The sequence below is a fragment of the Mastigoproctus giganteus genome, chromosome 9 (assembly GCF_048544385.1).
Source record: "Mastigoproctus giganteus isolate SK-2022 chromosome 9, ASM4854438v1, whole genome shotgun sequence".
Taxonomy (NCBI): Eukaryota; Metazoa; Arthropoda; class Arachnida; order Uropygi; family Thelyphonidae; genus Mastigoproctus; species Mastigoproctus giganteus.
In genome coordinates, this window is record NC_143583.1 from 55,382,781 (window position 1) to 55,405,072 (window position 22,292).

The 22,292-nt window shown below is 37.1% G+C and overlaps 1 protein-coding gene across 1 annotated transcript in view; it reads right to left on the reverse strand.

The window, feature by feature from the left end:
- Positions 1-20,212, reverse strand: part of LOC150080254 (amine oxidase [flavin-containing]-like) — a 173,354-nt gene extending 153,142 nt beyond the window's left edge. Inside the window, exon 1 of the mRNA XM_090381580.1 lies at positions 20,110-20,212. Within this exon, the coding sequence (XP_090237706.1) occupies positions 20,110-20,155 (46 nt within the window). The 5' untranslated portion in view covers positions 20,156-20,212. The remainder of the gene's footprint in view (positions 1-20,109) is intronic.
- Between the last annotated feature and the right edge of the window lie 2,080 nt (positions 20,213-22,292).

The following is a 22,292-nucleotide window of genomic DNA, read 5'->3' on the forward strand; positions in this document are numbered from 1 at the left end:
ATATTAATCAACCTCCTTTAATCAATCTAATTTATTAACTGACTTTCAATTAACAATAATATGCTATCAATATTCAATTTCCCATACAATTAATTCACAACCACTTTTGAATAATCCACATCTATATATGTATTCAAATCCACATTTGAATAATCAACATCTATATGGTGCTTACACTTTTTATTTATTAATCAATATTGAACACATTTGCTCTTACCATTCCTTGCCTTATCTTCATCAATCTCCTGTTAATCTATCAATAGTCAATTTACCATACAATCAATCCATAATAACTTTTGAATAATCCATATCTATATGAATTCACATCCACATCTATTTTATGTTAACGTCTTCATTTATTAAACATTATTTAACACATTTCTACTACCATTCTTTGCTCTATCTTTATCAATCTCCTGTTAATTTATCCCTACTGTTCTGGCTCGCCAGCTGAATTTTTTTTTCAGTTTCAGCAACTGTTCTAAAATTGCTTTGTCATCCTGAACACAGCCTTCCGATTAGGAATTAATCCTGGCTGGCTCGCCAATTGTGGGGGGTGGAATTCAATGATTGTAATTTATATATTTATTTTATTTATGTATTTTATTTGTTCCCTTATATGTGTTTTCCACCTTAGTATAATTTCCCCACTTACACATCTGACTTTACTTTACAGGAGAATTCCAAATTCGAGGGAACTTCTTAATTAATTATAACTCCCTTCGGACAGGCTGAGTGTTCAAGAATGACAAACAACACACACATTAATATATAACATAACATTTTATTTACACTTATATACACAATATAAGAATTATCACTCTCAAGCACATATTTTTATTTCTCAAATCTGTCTGTGTTAAACAATTATATATGGCAATTAAATACAGTGGTTTTACTCTAAACAAGGTTATCCACTTCAATACAACTCAGTCAATATCATTACATAAACTTATTTTAGTTTCTTCCTTCTCCACACATGAACAATAATTATTTAAGAGGTTTAGTTCACACTCTTTCTCTTATGTAAATCTTATTCTTACCTTATAAATTGATTTAGGAAAATTTACTCTTAATTTCTAATTTAATTATTGTCCCATATTGTCTTGGGAAATATAACTTCACAACTTTCTTTAATCAAGACAGATAGTACATTTGACACCAATTTCTGGACTAATGCTGGTCCCAAGTGTTAGCTACATTCATAAGACTAATTCTTTCTCTGTATTTCTCTACCCTTACCTTCCAAAATATATCATACCTTTAAGTTAAACAACAACTAATAACAAATATCAATTTTCCCTCCTTTGCCTTCCTACATATGTCTAATTATACATTAATCAAAATCCAAAACTATCATCTGACTTATCACTATGTTTATGTATATATTTATATCTTTGTACATCCTTCCCTTAACATCCTTCTAAACGTTATACTAATCTGATATTAGAGTTCCAACAGTCTTTATTTGTGAGGGAGAATACTATATAACTAGTCACTTACTTAATTTTACTTCTCCGTTTTGGGGCCTTCAGTTCCTTGTCTGGGAATGGCATCATCGTTTACCAACTGCATTCATCTCAGAACTTCAAGTTTCTCCATGGCTGTAGTCTACGTCTGGATAGGGCATCATTGTGTCTTTTAGGAAATTATGGGCTCGTCTTCGATACTGCTACTTAGTCTTCGGTTCAGCTATTGTGGCGGACTAGGAATTACAACTTGATCTTCTCAGCTCACTTATCTGCACCTTGCCTTTATCACTGCCTTCAGATGATGGACTAGGGTTATTTCTCTCAGTGCACAACACTTATTTGTATGCTGGCCACTTTCACTACCTTCCTATAACGGACAGGTTATTTCTCCATACACTTTTCAGTCGTTTGCATACGGGCTACTACCCTTGCCTTTAGACGACGGACTGGCTTATTCTCTTTACACTTCATTCATCTGCATACGGGCCACAACCCTTGCCTTCCGACGACGGACTGACTTATTTGCATAAGGGCCACTACCCTTGCCTTCCAATACGGACAGACTTATTTGCATACGGGCCACTACCCTTGCCTTCCAATACGGACAGACTTATGTGCATACGGGCCACTACCCTTGCCTTCCAATACGGACAGACTTATTTGCATACGGGCCACTACCCTTGCCTTCCAATACGGACAGACTTATTTGCATACGGGCCACTACCCTTGCCTTCCAATACGGACAGACTTATTTGCATACGGGCCACTACCCTTGCCTTCCAATACGGACAGACTTATTTGCATACGGGCCACTACCCTTGCCTTCCAATAACGGACTACTCGACTGTTCTCTTCTATTATTAAACTCCACTAACTTTTCTTTAACTTACTGACTGCACTAAAATTATCTAACCCTTCCCTACTCCATCTTAACTTGTCAGATCTTTCCTAACTGGCTGACAGGACAGGACAGGACTTATCTAACCCACACAACTTATTACTCAAATTTTTCCACTAACACTGTCAAAACCCAACTCTGTCTTTCCTAACTCATCTCCACAAACCGCCAACAAAAGCCCAACTCTGTTCTTTTTAACCCATTTTCGCAAAACACTAACAAAAACTCGACTATGTCACTTTCCTAACTCATTTTCACATAAACACCAACGAAACTCAACTGTGTGTCTCTTTAAGCCATTTTCACCAAACAATAACAAATTCTCAACTGTCTGTGTCTTTAACCCATTTTCACCAAACACTAACAAATTCTCAACTGTCTGTCTCCTTAACCCATTTTCACCAAACACTAACAAATTCTCAACTGTCTGTGTCTTTAACCCATTTTCACCAAACACTAACAAATTCTCAACTGTCTGTGTCCCCTTAACCCATTTTCACCAAACACTAACAAATTCTCAACTCTGTCTTTCTTCTCTCTCCCCGTTCACTCACTTTTGTCATCTCAATTCGGCAACGCCCCCTCATAATTCCTGCACGCCCTTTTTCTGAGTTTACCCAATATTCTCATTTTGTTCAACTTTCATTATTTCCTATTCGTCCTTTAAATTTTCCCAAACTGTATCTTCGGAGCTCATTTTAATAAATCTCCAAAATTTTTCCCAGGCAATCCGCTGCTTTGAAGTTCGCCGTCACCTTCGCCACCCTCGTTAAACTTAGCAGATTATCTTTACATTGCTCTAACAACCTTGCCCTCGCCGACAGTCAGACGCAAATACCTGGCCGCTATCGGTGTCACGGGACAAAGGGATGTCCCACGATGTTCAGTCTATAGCCCCTTGGTCCTCAGAGCCATAATTATTCGCACCTGCACGCCCATAGGTATTCGCACTTGTCGCTGTCACCATTCCCGTGTTATTGTTTATTCTTTGCCACGGTGGGAACTGAAATGTCTGAAGTATCTCTAATTGCTAATAGTTTACCGCTCCCTTCTCTAATTCAACCTTGTCCAATTTATAATCCTTGTGAGTGACCCAGAATAATATTTGTGACTGAAAATGTTTACCGTTCTGTTTTGCTATTTCCTAACTTTTATTTTAAATAAAGCTCACTCATTTCTAAAATATTAACATGTAAGATTTTACATCTTACAGTACCAGATGTAATGTGCTTCATGTGTTAGAGGCGAGAAACAAAGATTGTAAAGAGTAATAAGAGCTGAAGTAAATATTATTGATGTAAGAGAAAGACAGAAAAGAAATTGGTAAGGTAAGAGAGTGATTAAGTAATCCTTGTGGAGTCAATTTTATTTTAAAATACAACTGATACAAACTGATGTTAATAATTCGCATATTGAGAATAATTGAGGAGAGAGAGAGAGATGGAGTAGCATGGTTTACATAGGTATATGGAAATTGCGATGCTTGTATGTAATTATTTGTTTCTTTTATGTAAATGCTGTATTTATGTAAATGTTGTTGTATGCTCATTACAAGGTTTGTAAATTTTTGTAAATCAATGTGTGACTTTAATGTTCTGCTAACAATCGCTTTACACACACTAGAAATTGGAATTTTCTGAAATTGGTAGTCAGATTTGCGTATGTGGGGGTGATAAAGACGTCAATAGGGTGTTCAGCGAATTTCAAATTTTTAGTTAAGTTAAAAAGAGAATTACAAAAAATAAAATAATATAATATAATAAAAATTCACAATTCCCCCCCCCCCTCACATTGCTTACAGAAACTAATGTTACTTGTGGAGTCCACATGTCTTAAAAGTGTGTGGATTCCACATCTGAAAATCATTGCGTTCCTAGGATCGACAGTGCAGTGATTTAATGAATATATTCATTTACATTTGTAAGACGAAAATGGTAAACGGGGACAACGGGCTGAATGAATAAAAAGCCTTTTTTATATATATTAGTAACAGAAATTAGCTGCAATGTCTTTTACAATATAAATTTTAATGTTGAGTTTGGTACTTATTTTTAAAATCACTAGTTAAGACCAGCATCAAAAAAACTGGGGGGGGGGTAGTCTCAGAGAGGTCCGAACATAAGGGCCATGTGTCGATACAGCATCCCTGGCCAGTCCGCGTTTGTAAATCAACTAGAAAACTCAGAAAGACATCAATATTTGTTCAAGTGGTACGTTATGAAATATTCATAATATAGCACTCATTTACTTTACTAGAACAGTAAAGATTTAAAATATTTCGCCATTGGATAATATAGAGGATCTTTCAGCTGAATTTTTTCATCAGTGAGGAAATAATTATTTTCATTCAGTTGTGATTGTTCAATCAGTTTACATGCCTATTAGCATGATTGGAAAAAAAAAAAAATCACTAAAAATATTTTTCCAGTGTCATGTGGTAGAATCATGGTCACTGTATCCAATGCTGTCAGCTTCAACGTCATTGTTTTTACTTTCAGAATTCTTTAGTTACGGAGTGTTAAAAGCCAGCATGGGTTCTGCAACGAACAGCTTCCCTGAGTCCATCTTTTCCCACCGATTTCTCTTTTCTGTAACCCATGACAGTGTTCCAAGTACTTACTCAACGCCCAGACTCAGTAGTTGAACCCTCCAAATGCCTCTATTTAGTTCATAATCTGTAGTTTCATTAATCCATACTAACATTCCGTCCCAGCAGGGGTGGTCCCAGATAGATTCTACAGGGATATAGTCCACCCTACCTATGATGAAAATAAGAGGATTGTTTCACTGCTACACTATGATTAAAGCTCAATAATTATAAATTCTCTCTGACTGGGTTCCACCTCGTGACGGGTATTGCTACCAAGTACACAGGAAGGTTGTTATGTCTGATGTTACTGTTAGTCGAGGAACTCTCTGAGTATCCTACAAGTGCTGAGGATTGCGACTTTCTGAAGTTCCTTGTAGGCGTTTTCGGGGAGACCTATTGCTGCTAGGCTGTTATGCAGGGTCTTTGGCACCATACCTGTGGTTGACCCGATGATTGGAATTGTCATTACTTGTTGCATATGCCACACCTTTGATCTCCTTAGGTTTGTGTATTTCCTGATTTTTTCCTCTTGCGTTTTGTGGAGGTTAACTGTGTTGGGCATCGCTATGTCAATCAGATAGGTAGCCTTTTCTTTCTTGTTGACAAGGGTCTGTCCGATCTGTTGTGCCGGATTGTCTTGTCTGTTATTATGGCGCGGTCTCAGTACAGCTAATGGGATGGGGTTTCCAGTACTGCCTAGGGTTCGTACTTTTAATACGGTACATTTTCTTTGATCAACTGGTTTCCTTGCTAGCTTCTGATGTATTATCCTGGCTTCCTGGTCGTACCTACGAGTGTACTATGGGTGATCATCTTGCATCCCGTGGTGACCTGTTGGATCGTTTATGAGGTCAGGTGGCATCATCGACATGTGTTATCTGACATTCCGGCTCCTTTGCGATGTATTCTCTATAGTTTCTGGTGTTGATAACCTGGTCTTGGATGGCCGGCATGAATCCTTCAGTCTGGGGGGAAAAGCGTCCCACTTGTGAGCCATGCATTGGATGCAATGTTATCGATGTGATCTTGATGGAGGTCATTGTAGTGTCCGCCATGAGTGTCTTCTTTGCCCATCTTTCTAACTTCGTTTCGTGTACCGTGTGGGCGGGAGGGAGTTCCCGCCCAGACGGTACAAGAAGGAGTTAATGCACAAGAATACATGTTTCTCTCTGTCACACTCACTGGCTACTTTTATAAAATACTTCATTAAAAAACTATCATAGTAGCGCTACCCAAGACCATACTTAAAAGCCCAGGTGCGTGTGTTCCTGGTCGATTTACCTGCCCAGGTGTTTACTGCTCCCTGATGGTGAAGTGGCCTAGAGTTCGCTAACACAGAGAACAAAGGTGGAGAAGGGCTACACACACACAAGCCCTGGATGATGGAAATGTATATATCAGTGTATATAAATCTATGTAAGTTTTGTATATATATGAATGTATATAAACTGTGTGTATTAATAAATGAAAAAAAAAATGGAAATGGTCGATATGCCTGTTTATCTGGATGAAAACCTGAGATTAGAGGGAAGAAAAAAAAACCTTGACGTCCGCGCCTGAGACGACAAACTTATCCACCGAGCGAAAAAAAAAAATTCAGTAAGTTTCTGGCGTTATTAATTAATGGGGTTCGGACCCTGCCTTTTCCACCAGGTGTGGTGAAGATTGTGGTTGTAACTCCTATGCTACACGCGCGCTGACAAGATTTCATTGCCTCTACTTTTCAGGCTGGGAACAGTGAACAGTTCCACTACTTTATGCAAATTTATATACCTAAAGACTTGGAATCATATCACACGCGGAGCTGCTTGCAATGAAGTAGTTGTTAATCGCTAAGTTGTAAAAATTAGTAATACCTTATCCATATCTTAAATAAATATGGATTTCCACGTTTATTTAGCCATTGGCCTTGAGACAACAATGAACAAAGAAAGAGAAAATAAAATGAAACTGTAATAGAAGTGTAGCTCTTTCTTTCTATGTCTTTCCTCGTGAAGATTCAAATAGTGCCTATTTCATAATAAAGCAATGATAAGAAAATAAATTTTAATATTAAAATAGATTATTAAGGTTCTTAGAAAAGCTTCGCGTCTTCTTCATATAATTTTATAAGTCACAACCAGGAAAAAGGTGGTGCACTTCCTCGGGACATATTTTTAAATTAATTAATATAATTGAACTTATTTTTACTCTTTACTTTCCTTTATTATTATTATTAGCTATAGAGTCCAAGGAAGCATGAGGCTTATGCTGCACCAGCCAAAAAAAAAAAAAAAAAAAAATCCCAGGTTACCCTGAGAGAAAGAGAGAGAGAGTCGAAAATAGAAAGGAATCACCATGGCCTTAGTTGCTAATGCTCCTAAAAACCAAATAACAAACAAACAAAAAAAAAAAAAAACAAGAAAGAGAAGAATGATGATATCCAGCTCAGGACCCTGGATGTGCCAAGCCCATATTCACCTTTACATAAATTTACATAAACCCCAGGTGTGAGCCCCTGGGGTTTATGTAAATTTAATCCTAACCAATACGGATCTCAGAGGTAAGTACGAAGATAAGCTTTGCTAAGAATGTTAACAGATAATCAACAGTACTTGAAGTTTTCAGCTGTGAATTAGTCATTAAATAGATGTAATCGCATATTTACATCTCTGTAAATAACTGTTCATTTATTGTTTTTAAATTCTATTAAGGCATATCTATCCATAAAATTCCATTATCTAGGCTTCAGCTTAGAGAATTCCATTATGGGTAAAGTGACCAGACGTCCCGGATTTCAGTTGTTTGCCCCGCATTGCAAATTGTCCCGGATTGGACATGTAGCCCCCATACTTAATGGAAAACGTTTGCCGGGAACCAATGGTACAACGGAGAGTTTTTTCGATAGTAGATAAGCTGTGGACGTCAACAAAAACAGAGCTGACTGTAGAAACGCTGAAAGCAGCTAAAAGTTAAGTGCAATTTGCTAATTCTTGTAAAGAATTTTACGAAGAAATGGCAAGTAATGAAGAATTACGAAAAATTCACTCAGCGGAAAAATATTTAATTTCCCTTGTTTTAATTGTTAAAAGAAGTATGTATGTATTATTATTATTTCACAGGAAAAAAAATCTAACTTTTTTCACTAAACAAAAATGAAAATCGATTAAAAACATGACCTCTCTAATAAGTGTTTTTTTTTCCCCTTCTAATTGTAATTATTTTCTCAGTTCACATCCTTCACGCAACCTTCTGTTCGTTACGTTGTGTAACACACGGAGTACAGCATACTGAATTTCAGCCTTTTTGTAAAAAAAAAAAAAAAAAAAAAATATATATATATATATATATATATATATATATAGTTTTTAAGAAGTTTAGTTCAAAGAAGTCAATAGGGCTCACATCTGGTGAGTATGGGCTTGGTACACCCAAGGTCCTGAGCTGGATATCATTATTCTTCTTTTTCTTGGTGATTCCTTTCTACTCTCTCTCTCTCTCACTCCGAAATTTTTTTTTTTGGCCAGTGCAGCATAAGCCTCAGGCTTCCTTGCACTATATGGCTAATAATAATAATAAGTGATTTTTTTTTATATAAAAAAAATTTAAAAAATATGCGTATATTGTTTCTAAGGGGGAATGACTCCCCCCAGATGTCCTGTAAGGACCTGTCCTTACAACTGTTATTTAAATATGAGGGTTATTGATATTGAAAAAAAAATTAAGGAATATTAATACAGACAACCATTTGAAATATATATCAGGTCAAAACTAATAACAGAATTTGAATAGGATAGTTCAGATAAGTCCCAGGTTTAATTGTGCTCATTTCACCTATTACCTTTAATCAAGAGGAAGATTAACGTAGCAACGGGGGGGGGGAAGCGTTTCGAACACGCGATTCAATAGGAAACACTGATGGAGCAGACCGTAGTTAATGAGCACAGATCAGAGTCAACTTTTCGCCCCGAAAGAACAATGAAGATAGAGATGGAGCTCAGTAATGGAGGTACTCATGAAATTTAAGTGCACACTTTAAAATTTCACGGGGGCAATTAACGACAGGTGTAGCAAGACAAAAACAGGGCACAGGTGGGCAATCACAAAGAAGATCTAGAAACTCCTAGACTACCGGAATTTCCGGTCACCTTTCTAGAAAGTTCCAGAAATTGCTGGAAACCGGAAGCCTTCTCTAAAAAGGATGGAAGACACGCCCGCGGAAGAGTATAGGAGACGAATGGGAATTACAGGGGAAGGGATGAAAGGGTCAGCGATTGGTCAGAGGGAAAAGCGTAGGAAATTTTGAAATTCAGAGTGGAGAGAAAAAAAAAAAAAAAAAGTTTTGAAGAGAGTCTTTTTGCACGGAGGAAGGAGGAAGACAGACGTGTGGTAGAGTCGTTGTTGAGTTTGGGGTGATGATTTAGTAATGGGAAGGAAATTTTCTTTGTGAGAAATTTTGTAAGTCTAAAGTTGGGGAAGGAATGTGTCCATGTGGAAGAAAGAAGATACAGCAGTAGCCAATGAATAAAATAACAGAGTGAGAAGCTGATGCAATTCATAGTGAAGGAAGGAGAGTGCCCAAGGAGAATTCTAAAAAATGACGTAAGAAAGGATCCTTATTCAACTCAGCAGAGCAGTGCCTATGGGAGAGTGAACCTCAGGTAGATTGATGTATTCCAAGGATGAACAACCACCCCCCTTCTAATCTACGCCGTTACGCTGATAGTTACGGCAGCCCAGAATAGAAAGAACACTCGGAAAACTGAAGTAAGTGATAGTTCAGTACGGAAAAATCTTAAGCTAGTGAAGGAAGGACTCTAGGGGAAATACTTAACCTATGGAAGAAAGCTAAATGTAATTGCACCCATGTACATAGAATTGTAGAGAAATTAAGAGTAGGACCTTATGGTAAAAGTTTATTAGTGGGTAGGAAGGATACTTTGAGATAATAGTTAATTTTGGGGGAATGACTAATTAGGTAACAAAGGATTGTAGTTGAATGTGATATTATAGTGAATTTGGATTTATAGAGAGTATAACTTAGTGTGATAGTAATTGTTTAAACGGATAAAACACTGATTGAGTGCTCTGTTAATTAAAGAATTATAGGATTAGATACCGGAAGATGGTTAATTACATTGATTGATTAGGAATAATGAACAAGTCTGTAGTTGAGGAAAGGATTTTCTAACTGAGATATTTATATATATATATATATATATATATATATATATATATGTGTGTACGTGATAATTTTGGAAAGGGATATAAATATGTATATATAGCTACTTGAAATTGTTTATTACCATACTGAAAGCCACTTGTAGACCTACTAGGATAGTTGATTGGTAGGAAAGCTGATGTAAGGATTATGAGATGTAATGAACTCCTAGATCTGTTACAACCCAAGGATGAGACACACGAAGAACATGATGATATATATATATATATATATATATATGTATGAAAATTCTGTAGTTTGAATTTCAAGGATATTTACACAGATAAGGCCTAGCAGTCTAACAAAGCCACACATAATAAAGTTCTCAGTTAATCGTAGCTATTGATTGGAAATGTATATATAATGTCAATAAATATTATTATGGTTTGGTACTTAAGTGTCTGTTAGTCATTTTGAACTTCAGCCAATCCAGAGGAGGAATACCAAAAATATTGAGACCCCCTTCGAGTCTAGAATCTTCTGGGAGACAAACAAGTCAGGTGTAAAGTGGGAGGGGAAAAACTGGGGGGGGATAGTAGAGTACAGGGAATAATTAAATAAGACACATGCATTGGAGAAAAAAAATTAATTAAAAGATATTTATAAAGAAAATTATTTAAATAATAATAACACAACCCCCCCCCACAGTCGCGCATTGGAATGCTAAGGATCTGGTCCTTTAATTATGGGGAGGAATTATTTCCGATATCAGTAAAGGTAATTGACTAAAGTCTATTCAATAAATTACAAACTACTTAATGCCTTGATAGCATAGATTGCCACACTATCATTACTGAAAGAGATAACGTTTGCTATTTGTACAATACAGAATGAGTAAGGGTGAGATTGCAAGTAAAGTCGAATAATCGTGTGTCTATTTGTAGTTATCGCTTTAATAAATTCATTCACATCTGAATGATACGAATAAGATTAGGATGTATGAGAACGGGCGTTAATATGTTACTAACCAAATGCTAAATGATATTCATGCAAGCTGTTTCCAAACTGGAATTCAATTTTGTAAAAGTGGCTTCTTTCGCCTGTTATAATATTATGTTATACTGTATTTTAAAGGGGAAAGGGAACGATTTTAAAGGGGAAAGGAAAAACAGTTTTATGCAACCTGAAATTCAATATTTTGGATGTGTTCAGGATAGGTCCAGGGTAGCAGCAGGGAGATGGAAACAAACTGGGTAGATACATCAGTTTTCACAATAGGAAACTTAATCGATAGTAATTTTTTTATTTATTTGTAAGCAAAGTTGGGCACACGCAAATAAAACTGCCTTTGATTCCCTTTCCCCTCCCTTGAAATTTTAGATGGGCTTTTCCAAACAAAGGGAAAATTTCCTTCTGGTTTCGGTGATAATTGTTGGACATAGTGTACGTTAAGAGGCAAACCGGCGTTTACAAAAGGAACAAATTAATTTTTTTTCCGTATTTCATGTGTAGTATTAGTTCCACAGCATGGCATTACAAATAAAAGGTGCTTTCAGTTAGAGAATTATTATTGCCCTTGATTAAAATAAAAACTTAATTCTATTTGTTTACATGTACACTCTCAATCGTCGTTGTTTACAGTGGAAACACGAAATAAACTTCTTCATTCTGGGGGGGGGAAAAAAAAAGTATAAAGAATTTGTTCGATGCCGTACCTCATGAAATCTGGCCAGAAAGTTAGACTGAATAGGATTCGGGGCGCCTCCGTAGCCAGGTGGGAAGGAGCAGCAGTGCATAGCACATACTTCTTGATTAGACCGGGGTTCGAGCCAGTCACCACCAAATACGGAGGATGTGGAAAGGTCAGGGAATGACCACCGCATATCCCGGAGCAATATGGTCTTAGTTGCTAATGCTCCTAAAAACCAAATAGCTAAGCTAATAGGATTCGGTTATGCAAATTGATTGTTTCAGCGAATGTTTGAAGGCCAAAAAACACTGCACAAAAGTCGGTTGGCAATAAATAAATAAAACCAAAAAAATATGGTTAATGAGAGTTTATTACAGTATGGTACTGAGACAAGATATGGAAAAATAGCTAGATTTGCTAAAAAATGCCTACTGAAGTTAAACATTGACAAATGCGAGCTTTGCACATCAGTAGCAGCAATACCAGATTAAAGAATCAACTGCGTGGTACAACACAAAAGGAAAAAGAGAACGAAAAAGATTTCGGATAATTGTCCAGTCAGACATTAGCATAGGCATATGGTGCAATAAAGCCAGTTATGCAGCTGCAACAGCAAAAAAAAAAAAAAAAAAAAAACACCTCTTCCCATTTTATCTATTCATTCACATGTAGGCTAGTGCAAAAGCATTATTTTAACGTAGCAATCTACCAAAGTAGTTTAATTAATTAATTAATTAAATTGCATCGTTTTGGTTATATCTCATATTGTGAATGCCTTCACAACGAGTTGCCATGGTATTGTACTACCTCGAATAAATAACATTTCACCAGTGGAGAAGACTGCTGTTATTTATTCTTTGAAACGGTGCCGTCTGGGTGGTGTATCCACTGAGAATAAATAACAGTAGCCTTCTCCACTGGTGAAATGTTATTTATTAAAGGTAGTACAATACCATGGCAACTCGTTGTGAAGGCATTCACAATATGAGATATAACCAAAACTATGCCAATTTAATTAATTAATTAAAACACTTTGGTAGATAGCTACGTTAAAATGATGCTTTTGCATTAATCTACATGTTAGTCATTCTACCTCGTAGCATTGAGGCCTTTGCCCTTAAATATTTTATAGTCTATTCATTCACTCCAAAAGTTTGTCCAGTTTTTCCTTGCATTTGTTTAAGCTATCAACGTCCACAATGAGGATGGAAGTTTCTTCCAACAATCAACCCGTCATTGGTTAAAGGCAAATTTCCGCATTTTTATTTACCAACTGTCTTTCCTCAACTTGAATTTATGCCCCTCAAGTGCGTAATCTGAGCAAGAGAAAGAATCCATCAGCACTGAGCTTGCTCAAACCATTCAAAACCTTATACACCTCAATCATATCACATCGCAGGTGTTTAGTCTCCAGACGCTGCAATTTGCAGAACAAAAGCCTGTTTGGTTAGAGTAACTATTTGTTCCCCTCACCAATCTCGTTGCTCTTCTCTGTACTCGTTCCAGTAGCTCTACATCGTTCTTAAAATGAGGTCTTCAGACCTGTATGCAGTACTCAAGGTGTGCCTTGACCATATCCTTATACAAAAGGATAATTGTCTCCTTATCCCTGCTAGCAAAATTCCTGTATATCATTGACAAGACTCCACGACCTGCTCTGGCAGCTTGTCAGCAATGCTCAGAAAACTTCATATCAGACTGCACAATTACCCCAGTTCCTTTTTATTCTTTAACAGTGTAAGTATAGTACCACACAGTTGATGCTTTACTCCGGGGTTACTGTTTCCCATATACAGTCCTTTACATTTATCAATGTTTGCCATCTCTTCATTTGCCACCTCTCAGCCCATCTGCTAAACTTTTCTAGATCCTGTTGCATTGGCATTCTCATTACTGTCATTAATAACTGTACCAAGCGTCGTATCGTCTGCAAACTTGGATATTAAGCCTGACATACCTTAACCAATATCATTGATAAATATACAAGACGACAATGGGCCCAATATCGAACTCTGGGACTCTTCACTAATAACATTAGTCAATGAAGAGCAGTGTCCATTGATGACCACTGTGTCTTCTCCCACTCAACCATCCCTTTATTCATAGCAGCAACTTTTTTTTCTTTTTTTTTATGTAAACCCCAAACACGAGAGGTATTAGAATGTATAGTACTTAGTACCGTGCTTGGCTTGGAGGTTGAGAAGATGAAAGAAGATATTTGTTGACATTGGACTTGAACTTCTGTAAACTGTAATTTTCAGGAAATACATATGAAGGAAGATTGTTCCAGAAAACGGCAGTTGAATAAATAAACGAGGAAGATGAAAAGTTGGTTCTGTGGGTTTGAAGTTGGACAGTAAATGGATGTTGGCTGGTGGCAGCACGTGTTCGGACTGTTTTGAAAGAGAGAGCGAGAATAATAGAAGCCAATTCAGAAGAACAGTGCCCATGGAAGTATCTGTAGAAAAGGCATGCAGCAGAAACAGTACGTCTATGAGACAGCGAGTGGAGAGACTCTGTTAGAGATGAGCCATTAATTAACCTAACTGCCCTCTTCTGAATGGAATCAAGAAGTCTGAGAGAGATTTTGGGGGCACCGCCCCAGATGTGGGAACAATATTCCATGGCAGGGCGTATTTGCGATTTATACAGAGTGAGCAGCTGTTTGGAAGAAAAGTAACGCCGAGAGCGAAAGAGAAAACCAAGTTTTTTAGATGCAGAGGAAGCAATATTTGTAATGTGCTTGTGCCAAGAGAGATTAGAAGAGACAGGGTAATCCGCAAAAAAAGAGATATATCATTTTGCCTGGAACTCGGAATGTCACTAAAGATAAGCATAGGCGCAGAAGAATCCTTTTTGCGAGATATAAGACAAGACTAAGTTTTAGAAGGGTTGAAATCAACTAGGTTGTCTTTGCCCCACTGGAGAATTACCTGAAGATCGGCATTTAAGGAATTGGTAGCAGATTTTCGAGAAGTTGAAGCTGATTGAGCAGGACAAGGTTTCTCAAAATGGAAAGTGGAATGCAATATGCTATCATCGGCAAAACTATGGATAGGATTTCCAGTCAATGGAAGGAGGTCATTAATATACAAGAGGAAAAGAGTGGCGGGAAAGAACTGAACCTTGGGGGACACCGGCATTAGTGGAGAAGTTAGAAGACAGAGAGCCATCTATCATCACGCTCAGTGAGCAATCAGAGAGAAAACTGGATAACCAATTACTAAAAACAGTTGGCAAACCATAAGATGGAAGCTTGTTTAGAAGACCTTTATGCCAAACACGATCGAAAGCCTTTGAGATGTCAAGAGAAACTACTTGTGTTTCACCGAACCTTTCCATTGAATTAGTCCATAAATGAGTAACATAAGCCAGAACATCACCAGTGGATCGCCACTGACGGAATCCATACTGGCGATCGTTGATCAGATGGAAGGTTTCTAGATAGTTTAAGAGTTGGCGGTTAATTGATTTCTCCATTACTTTAGAAAGAGTAGAAGTAATTGCAATGAGACGATAATTGGATGGGAGGGATTTGTCACCCTTTTTAGGAACTGGCTGGATATGAGCAAATTTCCAAGCAGAAGGAAAAACACCTTTGGAATAAGAAAGTGAAAAAAGGCGGAAAAGAATAGGAGTAAGTTCAGGAGCACATGTTTTGAGAACAAGTGCAGAAATACCATTGGGATCTGGAACTTTCTTAGCATCAAGATTCGTCAAAATCCTTCTGACATCCTTTTGACGGAAGACCACAGGAGACATTGAATGGAGCATGTTGGGAATGGTGGGAGGTGTTTTACCAAGATCATTAATACATGAGTTAGAAGAAAAATAGGATGTTAGCAGGTCAGCTTTATCCTTGGCTGAAGTGACAACAGAACCATCTGGTTTTGACAGAAGTAGGAACGGAGATGGGCAAAAGTTGCAGCCAATAGCTTTGGCAAGAGACCAGAATGCTCGGCTACCATTAGGGCAAGAAGCAAGTTTTCTACTCTTAGCCTGTTCAAACTCTAGTTTGGACTGATTAATAACTTCTTTACAATTGTTGAGAGCTTTGGTTTAGGCAGAAAATGAAACTGAAGAATTAGAAACAAGCCAATTACGATATGCAACATTCTTCTCTTGAACAGCCTTAGCACATTTATTGGAAAACCAAGGTTTAGATAAAGGACGAGATTTTAAAGTGGAGTGTGGGATAAAGGATTCCATTCCTGCAAGAATAATTTCACTGACACGATCTGAGCAAACGTTGACATCAGAAGTTTTGAAACAGTAATCCGACCAAGGAAAAGAAGAAAAGAAATCTCGCAGGTCATCCTATTTTGCATTCTTGTAATGCCAAACAACACGAGGTTGGGAAAAGCCATGAGATAAAGGCTCCATTGGGAGAAGAGACAATCACGAAGTTGTGATCTGAAGTGCCTAAAGGACTTCTCACTTCAACCGTGTACTTTTTTTTTTTTTTATGAAAACCCCAAACATGAAAGGTATCAAAACCTATAGTACTTAGTACCTGCATGGGTTGAAGGAGAAGTATGGGGGGAGGGGAGGTGCTGGAAACTTTGCTCTAGAGACTAAACATAGGTTTCACCACTTCAAGCCTCCAATAAACAAAGTGGTGGTATTTCACCGGTTGATGAAAATAATCTACCACCTACTTAGAAGGGTTGTTTGCTAGAAAAATATCAAGCGTGTTGGCTGTATGATTAGGATTGTTCGGTATTCTTGTAGGTAAATGAACAATCTGTGCAAGGTCATTGGTAATTGCAAAAGCCTTAGCATCTCGACCAGCTAGGTCGGTGTGACTAGAAAACGGAAGCCAGCTGGAGTTATGTACGTTAAAATCACCAAGGAAAATTACCTCACTGTTAGGAAAGTTGGACTGGAGAAAGTCAAGTTGCAAAGAGAGGAAGTCAGAGAGCTCCAAGTGATTAGTGGAGTTGGGAGAACGGTAGAGACACTTACTCTACCAGTTCCACTTACTCTACCAGTGCCACATAGTTCCAATTTGTACAGTACTCTTCCATATGCAAGAGTATCAAAAGCTTTCCTGAATTCCCAGTATATGATATCAAAATTATTTTTTGCATCCAATTCCTTTGTGATCAGATCATATTATTCAATCAAATTGGTCAGACAAGATTTCCCTTAAAAAACCTATGCTGTGTTTAAACTATAACTGCAGTCTTGTCTAGATGATCCTGCAGTGCTTCATTGACCAGTTACTCCATTATTTTCCCGGGAACAGACATTAAACTAACAGGTCTGTAATTACCGGTGTCACCCTTTTTGAATTGGGAATACATAGTGTTTAGGGAATCAGGCGCCACTAGTGGTTTTCCACATCTGTCCCCATAAGTACTCTCGTGAAGGAAATTGGGGATACATTTGTACATATCTAGTCCGTGGGGACGTCTCCCGAATCCAAGAGGACCTTGAGCGAGAGGTCCCGAAATCTATAAGTGGGTGGCCATGACCAGCTGAGCAGCAGCGCTACTGACTTTTGTGCAGAGACATGATGCTTATGGAAATCAGACAACGATAGTAAGTGATGAAGATCAGCAGCCGTCTTATCCTCCAGTTCCCTGAGACAGTTTTCTCTCACAAAGAACACCACATCACCTGCATAAACTATGATGTCATTGTTATCGTAAAAGAATTAAAATATCATAGACGATTTACTAAAATTAAAAATATTGAAAATATAGGTTTCCTGAAAGCAAAAGTGACTTAAATCTATTGCACTTCAGGTTAACATAAAATAATTAAAAAATCTTAATTTCACATGAAATAAGAAAACAAATTGCAAAATGCTAATTTTTTTTTTTTAATAGTGAAAAATGTATTCGAAAATAGAAAGAAAAACAGAACATAAGTTGTCTAGTGACTTAAACCTATTTTTCTTCATGTAAGCCTAAAGTCCCTTTATCTTCCATTTCCTCGGTGTTATCGACCGAGGAGGAATAAACGGAAATAGTTCCACCCAATTCCTTTTCTTCAATTTCGTTTGTTTTGTTTGGGTTAATTCCTCGTTTACGATAATTGACAATTTTAATTAGTCTTTAAAATCTATTGAATTAAATTGAATCGTAGTGAATTTCGAAAGAACACTTTGTTTCATACTGAATCTTTAAAGTGGTGAAACTACTATACTACCAGATCTAACAGCATGGGAGCCGGACGACGACTGGTACCTTTCGGAAATCTGACAGATGCCCAGAATTTAGTTTCATCACTGATTTTTAACCAGTTGGCTGGCAAATTTTTCAAGTTTTTTCCTCCTCCTAGTGAAGATCTTTTCCAAGGGTGCTGTAGAAAACCTCTTTACACTGCATTCTATCAATAATAATCTTTTTGTTGTGTCAATCTGATGCCATTTCTCTATTTGAATACTTTTTTGTTCATATATGGCCACATTAATAAAACTTACTTGAAATAATATGAATACCAACTCCAAGGTTATCCAAAAAGATTAAATTGCTTTATCGACATTTTTAAAGTTTTAAAATTGCCTTTGGAAAATAATTACAATAATGCATAAATGTAACTTCCTCAATCAAAACTGCCGTTTACAATAACATAACACCTTACACTGACACCATTCTTGAATGGTTTTTGGTTTCCATTCAGTATGATAATGATGTTGTTCCCTGTAGTCACTCTTGGAACTAATGATTTTATTCGCTCGCAAAATAGAGGCAAGCAAGGTTAAATGTACATGTACATGAGTGCAGGTCGGTTTTTTTTTTTATGTTGACCTGTCCGATTCTCACCGGTTCAATTATAGTCAAAAACTCGGGGTTGACAGCATCCAAATCTTGAAGGAATTCTCACTGGCGAAGTCGGGAGCAAAGACTTCGATGCGAAAAAGTTACGTCAAGAAATCCAATCTTTGCAGCATGTTTTAAAAGGAGCAAAAAATTTGGTTTGCTTGGAATTATTGACATTTCTTCAAGAAAAAAAAAAACTTTGTTGAATTATATCCCAACATCGCCATTTCTCTTCGGATATTATAATATTACCAATTACGGTTGCGCCTGGAGAGAGGAGTTTTTCAAGACTCAAAAGGATTGAAACAACAATTCCCGAGCAACAATTGGGCAAGGAAGAATTAAGGATTGGCCATTATGTCAATAGAACAAGATGTATTAAGAAATAATCGTAATAACAATACTAATAAATAGAACAAGATGTACTAAAAAATATAAAAACATCAGACGTATAGACAAATTTATATCAAGTAAATATCATAAGGTAATGATGTGAAAACTTAAGTTTGTATAAATAATGTACTAGTAGTTAAAGTTTATGATTTGAATAATTTGAGTGTTTCCGTTATTTTTAAATTTTACGGTGCCACCTTTAATTTTCGCGAGGGAGCCCTAGATGAAATTTCGCCCGGGGTCGACAGAAGTCTGTCCTGTCGACCCCGGCTCTAATCTCTAATCTATGGCACTGATCCCTATTTAAAACATCGACTTTTGCTACTTGCACCGTGACGAAATAAAACACACACACGTAAGCGTCACATCTCAGTTAAACATCTACGTTAGTGAGCTTCCGCAATATACACAACTCAAATGAGCTAAGTAGACAGGATGAAATAATAAAGTCCAAAGTTACTGCATTTCCTCATTCCACCTTTGAAGACTTCCAATATTCTATGTACCCTTGACGCTGCGTAAGAAAGGCTCAAACTGAAGCGGCCTGCTTCAATGCATTTCCGTACTTATTTACAGCATAAAGACTGTAAATATATATATAAAAAAAAAAGTCAGAGGAGTTCTATTTTTGCACACACTGTATGTATTCTGTTACTCAACAATTCTGCTATTTATTCTTATGAATTGTATTAGAAATCACACTTCTTTAAGAAATAAAGGAGTAAAACGTAGTACGTAATATATATCATTGGTGACGATGACCATGTTGATTTTGACGCAATGAAGAACGAAGTGAGTCAAAAATGCGTTGTACCACACTACAAAAATGAATGTTAAAACCGTACGGTACTAGCCGTTGAGCCCTGACCCATACCTTCTCCTCCACCTCTGCCTCCCTCCCTGCAGTGACAGCCCTTTCTCCACTTTGTATTTCTCGCAACTGAATCCATAGCAAAATTTGGATGGATATTATTTGAAATTACCTTGACCGCTTATTCATTTCTTTCTAAATGACGAAATTTATTAAACAAATTCATTCACTTATTCCGTTTTTTAAATTTTTATTCAATTCTGTTATCGCCATCTTTAAGCCAAGCCAAGTAATAAAATAAGTTGCATAAAATCCAACACATAAAAAAAAAAAACAATTATTTACCACTAAGTCCTGCTCCAACAACTATAACCTGGATATCACTAGGCATCTCTAACTTCTTATGCGTCTACAGCAGGAGAGATAGAAAGTACTAAGATTTATAAGCCAACAGTGTAATCCTATCTAACGAGAATATTTTTAGGTTTTTGAGACTAACAAGTTTTAAAGACCATTTGTGTCCTTTAAGCGCCATCTAGAGGAATCAAGTTTCACTATTTCGAATAATAAACCGCGATGACTTCAAAAAGTAGAACTGACAATCTTTATGAAATTAATGGCATTAATATTAAATAAAAATGGGTATTAATATCAGAAAGAAGGAGTAGTGATTTTCTGAAAAGTAGTGCTGCTAACCAAAAATTTGTATACCAATGAGTAGGAATTTTTAATCATCTTAAGTAGTGCAGAAAACGATCAAATTAAAACAAAAAATATATATATTATGATCCCCTGTATATGATTACATCTACCCATATATTTATTTTGTCTGTAAATTTCGTGTGTTCTCTGGTCTATTTGCCTGTTTTCTGGACGAAAAAACCTCAGTTTATGGGGGGGGGGGAATTTGCTATCTACGTCTTACTAACTCAGCCACGGAATGAAAAAAAGCCCATTAAAGTTCCTCGTCATCGACGGGATTCGAACCCAGGCCTTTTCCACGCGGTGTGGGGAGGGCAGTGACGATACCACACTGCTACCAGCGCAGACGGATCTTATTAAAACAGAGAGAGAGAGAGAGAGATGCTAACCAAATATTTGCAGTGTGTATCTGTATGGCGAAGAAATACGCCTTTTTCGATAGTTCTTCATCCGCGAAGCACTTCTAGAAACCATATTTAATTGTCACTTGCAGCTTCTTTTGGCTTCTCCAAGATTCACAACATTTACGATCGCTGTCCTTTCATATCAAGTGCAAATAGCCTGGGATCGAATCTCGTCAAGAGGAATTTTCATAGTCGTTTATCGCACTTTAGCTGAGTTAACAGGTCTCCTGAGAAGGTGGCATGGTTCAAACCAGAACTCTTTTTTTTTCGGGCAAACCTACCACAGAATACAAACGACACTGATGTCCCATTACCTTAATTACTTCGGAACAAAAACTAAAACACCAGTTCTTTCAATTTTTGTTCAATTTCTAGAATGTGACAAAATCATGTCCATTTTTATCTCTGATACAAAACGAAATCACAGTGAGCTACACACATTATCCAAAAAAAAAAAAAAAAAAAATAGACACCTTTATTCAATATCTAGTAGAACCAAATATTGACCGTATTATAGCCCCTACAAGTCATAGAATGGATTCCGCACACTTTCTGAGGGAGGGTAGATCAGATTTCACCATTCCTTCATCAGGATATTTGTCAGCTGCTGTATTGTGATCGTAGAGAATTGCGAAGCCGAAAGGGAATTGCGAAATAATTACGATGTCCCCTTTAAAGCATTTCCGGATGAAGTTCTTCCGATACAAAAGAAAGGTATTCATTGGAGGTAATACGACCTTCTAAGAGCGGACTCAGTCCATACAACAGAATGTATCTCATACCATGATGTTATCTCCAGCCACTTGAGTGGTAAACACATGACAATTTGTATGCATGTCTTTAGGCCAAACTTTTCGTGCAAAAAAACTATAAATCCAGACCACATGATCTTTGTCCACTGTTTCAGTCAAGTCTTGATATTGGCAGCACCAATCCTGTCGAATTTTTCGATTTTTTTACAAAAAGGAGTGACATTTATTAAGCATGCGACTATCAAATCTCAGATTCTTCAATTTTTAGTTTTTAACTGTTATTTTTTATGCAACTCTCGTTGCATAGTTCGGCTGGAATCGATCCCTCTGGGGAAATTTCACAACACAGTTGAGTTAGGCGGCTCATGCGAGGGTAGCATGGTTTTAATCCCGGAAACTCGGGTTTTTGTCTAACAAACCGACCAGACAACACGTACAATTTAGAACCATTACATACGGAATAATATGTCCTAAGTTGCAGATGCGCTTAAAACCCCCAAGAGCATACAACTATTGGCGAGAACCCACATAATGATGTAAGCAACAGAATACAATTCACTCGGCCAGAAATACAACATGAACTTGCACTATTAAATCCGTTAACTCTGGCGATCAACTCAGGTACATATTGCTATACCCTCATTCTAGCATTATAATGAAGGCATGATTG